The sequence below is a fragment of the Oncorhynchus gorbuscha genome, linkage group LG16 (assembly GCF_021184085.1).
Source record: "Oncorhynchus gorbuscha isolate QuinsamMale2020 ecotype Even-year linkage group LG16, OgorEven_v1.0, whole genome shotgun sequence".
Taxonomy (NCBI): domain Eukaryota; kingdom Metazoa; phylum Chordata; class Actinopteri; order Salmoniformes; family Salmonidae; genus Oncorhynchus; species Oncorhynchus gorbuscha.
This window is the reverse complement of record NC_060188.1, coordinates 52,976,411-52,990,554: the sequence shown is the minus strand read 5'-3', so window position 1 is coordinate 52,990,554 and position 14,144 is coordinate 52,976,411. Positions and strand designations below refer to the sequence as shown.

Below are 14,144 nucleotides of genomic sequence, written 5' to 3'. Positions count from 1 at the left end.
TGATTGGTGCATCCGTCAGTCTCTCTTCCGGGTTTCATCCCCAGTCTAACGGTCAAGCAGAGAGGGCCAATCAGACGATTGGTCGCATACTACGCAGCCTTTCTTTCAGAAACCCTGCGTCTTGGGCAGAACAGCTCCCCTGGGCAGAATACGCTCACAATTTGCTTCCTTCGTCTGCTACCGGGTTATCTCCGTTTCAGAGTAGTCTGGGTTACCAGCCTCCTCTGTTCTCATCCCAGCTTGCCGAGTCCAGCGTTCCCTCCGCTCAAGCGTTTGTCCAACGTTGTGAGCGCACCTGGAGGAGGGTGAGGTCTGCACTTTGCCGTTACAGGGCACAGACTGTGAGAGCCGCCAATAAACGCAGGATTAAGAGTCCAAGGTATTGTTGCGGCCAGAGAGTGTGGCTTTCCACTCGCAACCTTCCTCTTACGACAGCTTCTCGTAAGTTGACTCCGCGGTTCATTGGTCCGTTCCGTGTCTCCCAGGTCGTCAATCCTGTCGCTGTGCGACTGCTTCTTCCGCGACATCTTCGTCGCGTCCATCCTGTCTTCCATGTCTCCTGTGTCAAGCCCTTTCTTCGCACCCCGTTCGTCTTCCCTCCCCCTCCCGTCCTTGTCGAGAGCGCACCTATTTACAAGGTACATAAGATCATGGACATGCGTTCTCGGGGACGGGGTCACCAATACTTAGTGGATTGGGAGGGTTACGGTCCTGAGGAGAGGAGTTGGGTTCCGTCTCGGGACGTGCTGGACCGTTCACTCATCGATGATTTCCTCCGTTGCCGCCAGGATTCCTCCTCGAGTGCGCCAGGAGGCGCTCGGTGAGTGGGGGTACTGTCATGTTTTGTCATTTATTATCTTGTCTTGTCCCTGTGCTTCCCATTCTATTCGTTTCCCTCTGCTGGTCTTATTAGGTTCTTTCCCTCTTTCTATCCCTCTCTCTCCCCCTCCCTCTTTCACTCTCTCGCTCTCTCTTCTCTCTATCGTTCCGTTCCTGCTCCCAGCTGTTCCTATTCCCCTAATCAATCATTTAGTCTTCCCACACCTGTTCCCGATCCTTTCCCCTGATTAGAGTCCCTATTTCTTCCTTTGTGTTCCGTTCCTGTCCTGTCGGTTCCTTGTTTAGTATTCACCGTGCTGTGTTTGTGTATCGCCCTGTCGTGTCGTGTTTTCCTCAGATGCTGCGTGGTGAGCAGGTGTCTGAGTCTGTCTGGTTCAAGTGCCTTCCCGAGGCAACCTGCTGTTCACCTGCTGTTCAAGTTCGAGTCTCCAGTTTGTCCTCGTCATATCGAGTGAAAGTTGTGTTTTTTTGTTTGTATTTACTTTACTGGATTAAAGACTCTGTTTTCGCCAAGTCGCTTTTGGGTCCTCTTTCACCTGCATGACAGAAGATTGAATATAATACAATACACACCTGATCTGCAGAGATTGCTGCCATGGGTTCAAAGCAACAATACGTTTAGCAAGGTGTAAGTTCACCTTTAATTTATTAGCAAATTAAAAAAGAGGAAGAGGAACATACCATCCATAGCATTCAAATCCCAGATTTGGATCCTTCTGAAATCAACTCGGTCTTTAATAAAACATTTTATCACAAACTGTGTCAATCCAAAAAACAGAAGTTCAAAGGAGGATATAAACAATTTCCTTTAATAAGGCCATTTTACCAATAAGTGAACAAGAGAAAATGTATATTGATAGAAACCCCAGGTGAATTGTTGGAGGCCATCAATAATCTACATAATGGGAAATCTCCTGGTACTGATCGATTCCCAGTGGAATTGTATGGACACTTTCATCCCAAATGACTAAAGCCTATGTTACTTATGCTCATAGCAGCTTGACAGAAAAATGTACTTCCCCGGTCACTATGTTTGGCTACAATCACCCTACTTTAAAACACAGATAAGGATCCATTGTCATGTGGATCCTTCCATCCAGTATTCCTCTTGAATGTGGATTACAAAATCATTGCTATGGTATTGGCTTTTTGTATAGAAACAGTAATACAAAAGTCAATTTACTCAGATCAAACAGGGTTTATACGGAAGAGGATGTCTTCAATCAACCTCAGACGTTTTTCCATATACAGTGGGGCAAAAAAAGTATTTATTTAGTCAGCCACCAGATGTACAAGTAATTTTCATCATAGGTACACTTCAACTATGACAGACAAAATGAGAAAAGAAATCCAGAAAAATCACATTGTAGGATTCTTAATGAATTTATTTGCAAATTATGGTGGAAAATAAGTATTTCCTAATAATTGCTCACACAGTTGATTTCTTCAAACCAAGCTGCTTACCTATTGCAGATTCAGTCTTCCCAGCCTGGTGCAGGTCTACAATTTTGTTTCTGGTGTCCTTTGACAGCTCTTTGGTCTTGGCCATAGTGGAGTTTGGAGTGTGACTGTTTGAGGTTGTGGACAGGCGTCTTTTATACTGATAACAAGTTCAAACGGGTGCCATTAATACAGGTAACGAGTGGAGGACAGAGGAGCCTCTTAAAGAAGAAGTTACAGGTCTGTGAGAGCCAGACATTTTGCTTGTTTGTAGGTGACCAAATACTTATTCTCCACCATAATTTGCAAATAAATTCATTAAAAATCCTACAATGTGATTTTCTGGATTTTTTCCCCCTCATTTTGTCTGTCATAGTTGAAGTGTAACTATGACATTTACAGGCCTCTCTCATCTTTTTAAGTGGGAGAACTTGCACAATTGGTGGATGACTAAATACTTTTTTGCCCCACTGTATATAAGGCAGCAGCCTCTAAGGATTTGTGCAGGGTTGTGTAACTGGGTAGAAGCCGGCTAGTGATGGCTATTTAACAGTCTGATGACCTTTAGATAGAACCTGTTTTTCAGTTTGCCATCAGTGATGTGTACGCTGAGGAGCTTTCCACCTTCTTCACTGTGGTCCCGCTGATGTGAATAGGGGCACGGTCCATAAACACTCCAGCCAGCTCGTCTGTGCATGCTCTGAGGACATGGCTAGGGATGCAGTCTGCACCGGCCGCCTTGTGAGGGTTAACACCTTGTGAGGGTTTAAATGTTTTACTCAGGTCGGCCATGGAGAACCAGAGCCCACAGTCCTTGGGAGTTGGCCATGACAGTGGCACTGTGTTATCCTCAAAGCAGGTGAAGAATGTGTTTAGCTTGTCTGGGAGCAAGAAGTCGTGGCTGGTTTTCCCTTTGTAATCAGTGATTGTCTGTAGACACTGCCACATATTTCTCGTGTCTGAGCCGTTGAATTGCGACTTCACTTTGTCTCTATACTGACGTTTTGCCTGTTTGATTACCTTACGGAGGGAATAACTACACTGTTTGTATTCCACCATATTCCTAGTCACCTTGCTATGGTTAAATGAGGTGGTTCGGGCTTTCAGTTTTGCGCGAATGCTGCCATCTAGCCATGGTTTCTGATTTGAGTAGGATTTAATAGTCACAATTGGAACAACATCCGCTATACACTTTCTGGTGTTATTTTCAGAGGCTACCTGGAACATATCCCAGTCCGCGTGATCAAAACAATCTTGAAGCATGGATTCTGATTGGTCAGACCAACATTGAATAGACCTTAGCATGGGTACTTCCTGTTTGAGTTTCTGCCTATAAGAAGGGAGTCATTCCAATCTCCTTTGCATTAGCGTAGCCTCTTCTGTAGCCTGTCAACTATGTGTCTGTCTATCCCTGTTCTCTCCTCTCTGCACAGACCATACAAACGCTCCACACCGCGTGGCCGAGGGCTCCGGTCAGCCGAGCGGAAATGGAGGAAAACTCGCCTCCCTGCGGACCTGGCATCCTTTCACTCCCTCCTCTCTACATTTTCCTCCTCTGTCTCTGCTGCTAAAGCCACTTTCTACCACTCTAAATTCCAAGCATCTGCCTCTAACCCTAGGAAGCTCTTTGCCACCTTCTCCTCCCTTCTGAATCCTCCTCCCCCCCCCCTCCTCCCTCTCTGCAGATGACTTCGTCAACCATTTTGAAAAGAAGGTCGACGACATCCGATCCTCGTTTGCTAAGTCAAACGACACCGCTGGTTCTGCTCACACTGCCCTACCCTGTGCTCTGACCTCTTTCTCCCCTCTCTCTCCAGATGAAATCTCGCGTCTTGTGACGGCCGGCCGCCCAACATCCTGCCCGCTTGACCCTATCCCCTCCTCTCTTCTCCAGACCATTTCCGGAGACCTTCTCCCTTACCTCATCTCGCTCATCAACTCATCCCTGACCGCTGGCAACGTCCCTTCTGTCTTCAAGAGAGCGAGAGTTGCACCCCTTCTGAAAAAACCTATACTCGATCCCTCCGATGTCAACAACTACAGACCAGTATCCCTTCTTTCTTTTCTCTCCCAAACTCTTGAACGTGCCGTCCTTGGCCAGCTCTCCCGCTATCTCTCTCAGAATGACCTTCTTGATCCAAATCAGTCAGGTTTCAAGACTAGTCATTCAACTGAGACTGCTCTTCTCTGTATCACGGAGGCGCTCCGCACTGCTAAAGCTAACTCTCTCTCCTCTGCTCTCATCCTTCTAGACCTATCGGCTGCCTTCGATACTGTGAACCATCAGATCCTCCTCTCCACCCTCTCCGAGTTGGGCATCTCCGGCGCGGCCCATGCTTGGATTGCGTCCTACCTGACAGGTCGCTCCTACCAGGTGGCGTGGCGAGAATCTGTCTCCTCACCACGCGCTCTCACCACTGGTGTCCCCCAGGGCTCTGTTCTAGGCCCTCTCCTATTCTCCCTATACACCAAGTCACTTGGCTCTGTCATAACCTCACATGGTCTCTCCTATCATTGCTATGCAGACGACACACAATTAATCTTCTCCTTTCCCCCTTCTGATGACCAGGTGGCGAATCGCATCTCTGCATGTCTGGCAGACATATCAGTGTGGATGATGGATCACCACCTCAAGCTGAACCTCGGCAAGACGGAGCTGCTCTTCCTCCCGGGGAAGGACTGCCCGTTCCATGATCTCGCCATCACGGTTGACAACTCCATTGTGTCCTCCTCCCAGAGCGCTAAGAACCTTGGCGTGATCCTGGACAACACCCTGTCGTTCTCAACTAACATCAAGGCGGTGGCCCGTTCCTGTAGGTTCATGCTCTACAACATCCGCAGAGTACGACCCTGCCTCACACAGGAAGCGGCGCAGGTCCTAATCCAGGCACTTGTCATCTCCCATCTGGACTACTGCAACTCGCTGTTGGCTGGGCTCCCCGCCTGTGCCATTAAACCCCTACAACTCATCCAGAACGCCGCAGCCCGTCTGGTGTTCAACCTTCCCAAGTTCTCTCACGTCACCCCGCTCCTCCGCTCTCTCCACTGACTTCCAGTTGAAGCTCGCATCCGCTACAAGACCATGGTGCTTGCCTACGGAGCTGTGAGGGGAACGGCACCTCAGTACCTCCAGGCTCTGATCAGGCCCTACACCCAAACAAGGGCACTGCGTTCATCCACCTCTGGCCTGCTCGCCTCCCTACCACTGAGGAAGTACAGTTCCCGCTCAGCCCAGTCAAAACTGTTCGCTGCTCTGGCCCCCCAATGGTGGAACAAACTCCCTCACGACGCCAGGACAGCGGAGTCAATCACCACCTTCCGGAGACACCTGAAACCCCACCTCTTTAAGGAATACCTAGGATAGGATAAAGTAATCCTTCTCACCCCCTTAAAAGATTTAGATGCACTATTGTAAAGTGGCTGTTCCACTGGATGTCATAAGGTGAATGCACCAATTTGTAAGTCGCTCTGGATAAGAGCGTCTGCTAAATGACTTAAATGTAAATGTAAATGTAAGGGAGCAGCAAAATGGAGTATGGCTGAATGGACAAGGACAGTATATCAAGAGAGAGCCATGTTTCCGTGAAACAGAGTATGTTACAATCCCTGGTGTCGATCTGGAAGGAGATCCTCACCCTGAGCTCATCTACTTTATTATCCAGAGACTGAACATTACTGAGTCATATACTCCGAAGTGGTGGATGGTGTGCACGCCTCCTGAGTTGGACTACAATCCACTCCGAATACCTTGTCTCCGGTCAGGGGCGTTTTGGAGCATCCTCTGGAATCATTTCAATTGCCCTGGGGACTATGAACTTTCCAATTTGGGAAAGTTGTATATCTGGTTGTAATGCTGGTGAGTTACTGGCGCTCTGTCATGCCCTGACCTTAGTTATCTTTATTTTCTTTATTATTTTGGTTAGGTCAGGGTGTGACAAGGGTGGTTGGTTTAGTTTTGTATTGTCTAGGTGTTTTTGTCCCGTAGGGTTTTTGTATATCTATGGGGTTTTAATATGTCTAGGTATACGTAGGTCTATGGTGGCCTGAATTGGTTCCCAATAAGAGACAGCTGTTTATCGTTGTCTCTGATTGGGGATCCTATTTAGGTTGCCATTTTCCATTTAGGTTTTGTGGGTTATTGTCTATGTATAGTTGCATGTCAGCACTCGGTTTATCATAGCTTCAAGTTTGTTTTGTTATTTTGTTAGTTTGTTAAGTGTTCTTCGTTTAATTAAAAGAAGAATGTATTCTTATCACGCTGCACCTTGGTCTCCTCATTATAACGACCGTTCCCGCTGTGTGTAATAACACAAAACAAATTCTGGGCTAATAATGTAAGAAATAACACACAAAAAAAAACAAAATACTGCAAAGTTGCTTAAAGAGCTGGAAGCAGAGCTGCCATATCTGTCGGCGTCATCTTATCTGTTTTAGAAATATTTTTGAATTACCAAAAGAAGATGATTTCCAAGTCATATCAAGGGTTGATTGAAACTCTACCTTATGGTTCAGAACCTATAAGGAAGAAATGGGATACAGATCTAAAGTAAGAAATTGAGGAGAATCATTGGTCACAGATTCTATATTTGAAATGAACAATCTAGATATATACCATTAGATTTTGTATTCTGAACAAATATATAAATGCAACAAGCAACATTTCAAATATTTTACTGAGTTACAGTTCATATGAGGAAATTAGTCAATTGAAATGAATTCATGAGGCACTAATCTATGGATTTCACATGCCTGGGAATACATATATGCATCTGTTGGTCACATATCTTTAAAAAATGGGCTTCACAATGGGCAACAGGATCTCGTCACAGTATTTTTGTGTATTCAAATTGCCATCAATAAAATGCAATTGTGTTTTTGTCTGTAGCTTATGCCTGCCCATACCATAACCCCACCGCCATCATGGGGCATGTTGACATCAGCAAACCACTCGCCCACAAGACGCCATGCACGGTTGTGAGGCCTATTGAAAGTACTGCCAAATTCTAAAATGAAAAAATGATGCTGGAGGAAACTTATGGTAGAGAAATTAACATTCAAATCTCTGGCAATATCTCTGGTGGACATTCTTGCAGTCAGCATGCCAATTGCACACACCCTCAACATTTGAGACAGCTGTGGCATTGTGTTGTGTGACAAAACTGCACATTTTAGAGTGGCCTGTTATCATGGCCAGCTCAAGGTGTGCCTGTGTAATGATCATGCTGTTTGATCAGCTTCTTGATATGCCACACCTGTCAAATGGGGCAGCAGGTAGCCTAGTGGTTAGAGCGTTAGACTTGTAACCGAAAGGTTGCAAAATCGAATCCTGGCAAGGTAATATCTGTCGTTCTGCCCCTGAACAAGGCCGTTAACCCACTGTTTCTAGGCCGTCATTGAAAATAAGAATTTGTTCTTAACTGACTTGCCTAGTTAAATAAATAAAATGGATGGAGTATCTTGGCAAATGAGAAATGCTCACTAACAGGGATGTAATATACATTTGTGCAATTTTTTTTATCTAAATAAGCTTTTTGTGTGTATGGAACATTTCTGGGATATTTTATTTCAGCACATGAAACATGGGACCAACACTTTACATGTTGCGTTTTAAGTTTTTGTTCAGTGTATATTATAAAGTTAAACACAACCCCAAAAGTTGGCAAACCATATGTTGATCACCTGGGGGAATGTGTTGTACAGTGGGATTTTTGTCTTTGTTTTGTGTTGTTTGTGGAGCGCTGTGGAAAAACAATTTTAAAAATATTGTCAAAAAAATAATAACAATAATAACAATAATAATGTGGCGTAATGACAGTGCAGCATTTTTTTTCTTTCAAGGAAGTGTAGCGCCAATTGCAATGAGGATGGGGCTAATTCAGCACATTGATAATCCCGATTCTGAATGCAATTTGTGCACACGGTAAATTAATATGGATTTTATGTGAAGGGTTTATGTTAATGAAATAAATGTCTTTGGTTTGGAAAAGCTGCAAAAAGCAAATATTTTGAATCTTTTCGCATCATATTTCTTAGCTATTTACTGATAAAATATCGACATCCCATTTGAATAGTGAGTATACTTTTATGGCAGTCAATAGCATTGTCAATGTCGTGCAAAAGGTTAGGCTTAAGCATTGTTGTCACGTTTTGACCTTTGTTTCCTTTGTTTTGTCTTTATTTAGTATGGTCAGGGCGTGAGTTGGGGTGGGCAGTCTGTTGGTTTTTCTATGTTGGTTTTTGTGTTCAGCCTAGTATGGTTCTCAATCAGAGGCAGGTGTCTTATGTTGTCTCTGATTGAGAATCATACTTAGGTAGACTGGGTTTCACTGTTGGCTTGTGGGTGTTTGTTTCCGTGTGAGTGTTTGTCACCACACGGTACTGTTTCGGTTTTTGTTTTCATCACATCGTTTATTGTTTTGTATTTCAGTGTTCAGTTCATTTTTAATAAATCGTCATGAACACTTACCACGCTGCATCTTGGTCCGATCCTTACTCCTCTTCAGACGAAGAGGAAATCTGCCGTTACAATTGTGAATATTTTTCCTGATAATTATCAGATTCCAAATTTGACCAAACAGGGTTTGTCTCCTGCGTGCCACAAGACTGTGTTAGTCCCCTGAGCTAAAGCTTAGACATTCACTCGGGGAGCTAACACAAGTCAGGTTTCAGACAAGGTTGCTCATCATGCAATCGGGTTTACAGACCGTCTCTGATGCATACCTGATGGTGTTTCAATAGACACTTTTATATAAGATTGGATTTAAATGACAAGGAAGTGTCTACAGAGCACAAGCACATCAACAAGTTACAAACAAGTATGAGTGTTGAAATACTGTGCTATAATACTGTAATGCTGTGACAATAAATTGGCCCAAACAACAGTGACAAATGTGCCACTATTATAACTATGACCTCTAAAAACATCTCACTTATAATTTTCCTTCAGGAAATGAGCAAGCCCTGTTGTTATTTTGATGAAACGGGCAAAGTGGCAATTTCACATCTGGGTAGTAACCGGTGTAAATTATTCACGATCCTCATCTGCACCTAATGCACCTAATTTGCTTAATAACATGTTGTGCTGGGAAGCACAGGGGAAGTGTCACTTTGGAAAAATGAGGGCGAACCCAATAAGATGACACTTTCTTGCAACAAAATCGCACAACTTAAAGCAAAGGAAAATAATAGGTCATTTCTGGGGTTCTACAGTATAACGTCCTCACTTTTCAATGTGAATTGGTCATGTTCCTCTTTCTCGTCAAATTTTAAACATCACTTTTCAATGCAGATTGGTCCGATTTGGCTGGTAATAGTGTTCCATCTGTGTGATATGCTCATTGATTAATTTTTCAAAAGCACTATACGGTATTATGTGCATTGTGTACAAAGAGATGGGCACAGTGGGCATAGACTGACAGGGTGGCAGGTAGCCTATAGTGGATAAGAGCGTTGGAACAGTGGCTGAAAGGTCGCTGGTTCAAATCCCTTAGCCAACTATGTGCAAAATTGGTAGATGTGCCCTTGAGCAAGGCACTTAACCCTAAGTCGCTCTGGATAAAAGTGTCTGCTAAAATGTGCAAATGTAAACTTTTCACGGGGAGGCCGCACTTAAACAGCATATTTTGCCAGGGGAGGGGATCTCTATTAAGTATCCTTGTTATAAGAAAAGGACACTATGCCCATCAGCAATGATCTTCATGTCTTTTCACATGGGAAGCTTAACACCCTAACAATGCCCCCCCCCCCGCCCCGCACTCTCGGTTGGAAGTCGAACAACAGCTGTTGCTCCAAATTTCGATTTAACAACCAATAATTCTCGCCTTTGGCTGAGGCAGGCTGGTGGAGGGACTGGAGGACACAATAGACAGGACCTGCGAGGATCTTGGCCGGAGCGCCACAGGAATATGTGCTGCATCCTGGCAACGCTCGGCCAGATCTGCCTCGGAGCCACACAGAGAGGCTCAAGGGAGAGGAGGGAGGGGGTAGAGGGGAGGAAAACACAAGCCTGCTCAGCTTCCTAGACAACGAGGCACAGCCTTGCCACTTGTGCTCATCTAATGCACTCAATTCTCAACACACAGTGCCGAGTGCTTGGAGGGGTAAATTGTCATAGGGCTGTTTTCCACAAAGGACATCCCTGTCCTCTACACATTGTTGTGACTCTCTAATGTGCCATCATGAGAATGCCAAGGCAAGTGAGAATGGGATATATTAGGCAATGTAGGATAGTGGATGAGCAGTTTGGTTATCTGCTTTTGTTTGTAAGTGGCATACCATATGTCACTTACACAAAAAAAGCAGATTACCAAACTGCTCATCCACTAGCCTACATTGTCTAATGTATCCCATTCTCACTTGCCTTGGCATTCTCATGATGGCGCATAAGAAGACAGGTGAATAAATTAGATTTATGGAGTCTATAACATTTCCATTTTAGTCCATACTCTTATCCAGAGGAACTTGCAGGACCGATTAGGGTTAAGTGCCTTGCTCGCGGGAATATCGACAGATTTTTTTTACCTAGACAGCTCGGGGATTTGAACCAGCGTTCTTTCGGTTACTGGCCAAACACTCTCTAGGCTACCTACCATTACAAAAATATTAAAACATATGGACTATGTGAAGAAGCAACTTGTTGGCTAATAGAAAAACATTCAGTGAAGCTGCCCATAACACTTAGGCCTACAGAGAAAACATTAGAAGCATGCCACATGTCACTAATAAAGTAGGCTAGGATACTCCCTTAATAGCAAATGTCGTATTTCCAATCACGGGGTTGCCTGTGAGGGCTAACACGGCTTAACTTCGATGGCCTGAACACGTTGTAGATGCGGATTAACCACTAATACTTAATGAACTTTACGCAAAGTCTTCCTGTCAGAGTCAGATTTACAATGCATCAATAGGCGGTTAGAGTCACAAGGTGCATCAAGAGACACAGACGAATTGCTGCATCAAAGAAGCAATGATAGGGGACATATTCATAATGTAGCCTTAATTGGGTTTACAAGCCTTTGGAGCTATACTAGTGAGACAAACCTCTAAATTGCTTGATAACTAAGGCCACCAACATCATGACAGTCAAGTCTCACACTAATCGCTTGGTCTACGATGCCACTTTTTTTGGCATGTGATGTCAAATCTCGGATCCACCCAATATGTAAGGGGTCTACAATAGCCTATATAAAAAGCGCGCGCATCTCTAGAATAGGTGCGCGCTCACCTAATATATGTTACGTGATAATGCAATAGCTATAACACTAATGGCACCTGCCATTTCTCCAGCAAAATTAAAATAGCCTACCTTGTTGAAGCAGAAGAATGGTCATTCCTGTCAGCAAAACCCAGAACATAGGATTCTTCATGGTGATTTGACCGGTCGTTTATCTGTGTAGTAGTAGAAGATGGTGTTGTCGCTCAGATATAGGCTACTACAAACGCAAATCCTGGGAAAAGTGAAGTGTACCAGACTAAGTCCCGGTCCCTCTGACTGTAAAGCAGCCACCAACACAAGCAGTACCAAGTCCCTCCTTCACTAATGTATTGGTCGTGATTTGTAAGAGGCTGCTTGGATAGGCTTCCAGTGGCTTACAAAGACGCTGCTGTCCAGGAGCCTCATTTATCAAAGGTGCGTGCGCACAAAAATACTCAATCTTGTGTGCGCCAGTTTTCCCGCAAAGGTTGGTATTTATCCGTTTTGAACTTGAAGGGAAGTGTGCATATCTCCACGCCAATCTCACACCATTCGTGCGCACAACTTCTAGAAGGTTTATCAGATGTATTGCAAGCAAAATGCTTATTGTTCGTTTGGGGAAATGGGAGGTGTTTGATGGACAGGGAATTATAATAATTTTAGGCAAAAACATTCAAACGTAGGCGTAATGATTAAAAAGATGCATTCGACATTGGTAGATCGCATAGCAGGATGTCGTCTAATATTGATTTTTCTTGTATTACAGCCTATATGCCTAAATCATAATCATATTGCAGGACGTCTCTCCTTTGCTGACATAATTGGTTTAAATTATTCCGGATACACAACAAATTGATTAATTGGTCATTCAATACCCAAGCATGCTCTAAAGTAAATAGACGGGTAGCCTAGACAGTAGCCTATGTGACAATATGGGTAGGCTACATAATTGCTGTGCGATATTAGGAGCGCGACATCATAGCCTAGTCTATTTCATTTCAGAGCCTATAGTATAATTACCAAGGCAGGAGATAGAAACACAATAATGTATTGATAAATAAAATATTGAACAACAATTCGTATTTTGCATAGAAGTGTAGAGTGTAGCATTTACTTTAAATTGTTCTAAAGGACAATCAATCATGCAGAATGCGCGGCCAGTGTTTGGTACAATAAGGCAGAATGCATTATTTTGGGGGAAAAGTCACTGCCACATTCTTCCCACACCTCTACAGAAATGTGATCAAATTTGCTATGGGCTTTTTTTTAGGAACTATCAGGTAGTGATGCGCAGGTTGACTCATAACTGATTCATAACCTGCAGTCCCCCAATCCTTAGGGTTGAATAAAGAAAAAACAATACATCAAAATCTATATATCTATAGGCTACATTTAGGTTTTTCTTTCATTATCTTTAGGCTATTTGGCATTAGTGTGTAAGCCTAAACCTTGGGGCCTAACTTTACGAGCCCCAAATAGCCTACATCCAAACGCTTTTGGAAACAGGCAGAAAAAGTTAACCTAGTTACACTGAGGCAAAAAGGACAAATTCGGAGTTTCATTTAATAAGAGGAAAGCTGCGATACGGAGAGCTGAAAACAAAGAGAGGCCCAGAAAAGTAATGTTTGAGAATGATTTGATGAAGTGGTAAAGGAGGATGATGATTGCATTGCCTATACCTGTGATGGTTGTGAGGTGCTATACAAATTCGACTGTCACAAGATGTGACTTCACGTCAAAGGAACTGTAGCCTCCTATTTAGATGGTTAAATAGAAACTGATATCTGGACACTGACTCTATGTCTATAACCTATTGTATTTTCTCCCTGGTCCCTAATCGTATTTGCTCCAAGAAATAAACAGAGATAACAGAGAAAACATTACCGATGTCAACTAATTTGAAGCATTCATTCTATATCATTATTATGGTGAGAAAATGTTTATTTAGTCTTCTGTGGCAACATATGAAATGACAGAAGAGAAGCTGCATGTATTTAATTATAGACAAGTTGACTAACAAATAGCCTGCCAAAATTTCTGAAGTTATTAACAGAAACATATCGAAATTAGGCAAAAGAATATCCTGCACCCCTTGTCAAAAAAATCGTTCTGCTATCTCTAACTGTAGCCTCCAGTACAGCGCATTTTCTATATTTGTCGGTTGGGGTCGGGTGATGGCCTCAGATTTTCACTTCATCACATATATTTGGGCGGTTGCTGATGGGTTATTAGCAATTGCAGGCGCAGCTGACCCTTGCACCACTAGGGGAGACTGGGGTTGGTAACACTTTTCACCTTTTAGATAATTTATGGTACTGTATTCAAAACTTGATACAAACAATCGACATATGTCTTTTACAAATGTGTGGTTATTATATATGTTAATCAAACTGTAAATGCATAGTGTTGTCTTAAATACAAGGAGTGAAGTGTTACAATTTACCCCGTGGTCTGGTTTAGTTGTAACAGTGGGGTGAATTGTAAAATAAAGAAAAAGTGCATAAATCATGACATTCAACTAATTATTCGAAGCCTTTATTGAGACCATGAGTGCAACATTGTCATGTTTAACATTTTGTTTGGCAGAAGAAAAAAATTAATATATATATATATATATATTAATATATATATATATATAAATAATGAAATGTAAACATTTTTACCCTCCACT

At 43.2% G+C, this 14,144-nt stretch overlaps 1 protein-coding gene across 1 annotated transcript in view; it reads right to left on the bottom strand.

Annotated features, from left to right (window-relative positions):
- The window catches only part of LOC124000105 (opioid-binding protein/cell adhesion molecule-like), a 559,214-nt gene extending 547,375 nt beyond the window's left edge, over positions 1–11,839 (bottom strand). The window contains exon 1 of the mRNA XM_046306240.1: positions 11,585–11,839. Coding sequence (XP_046162196.1) covers positions 11,585–11,645 — 61 coding nt within the window. The 5' untranslated portion in view covers positions 11,646–11,839. The remainder of the gene's footprint in view (positions 1–11,584) is intronic.
- Positions 11,840–14,144: the final 2,305 nt, after the last annotated feature.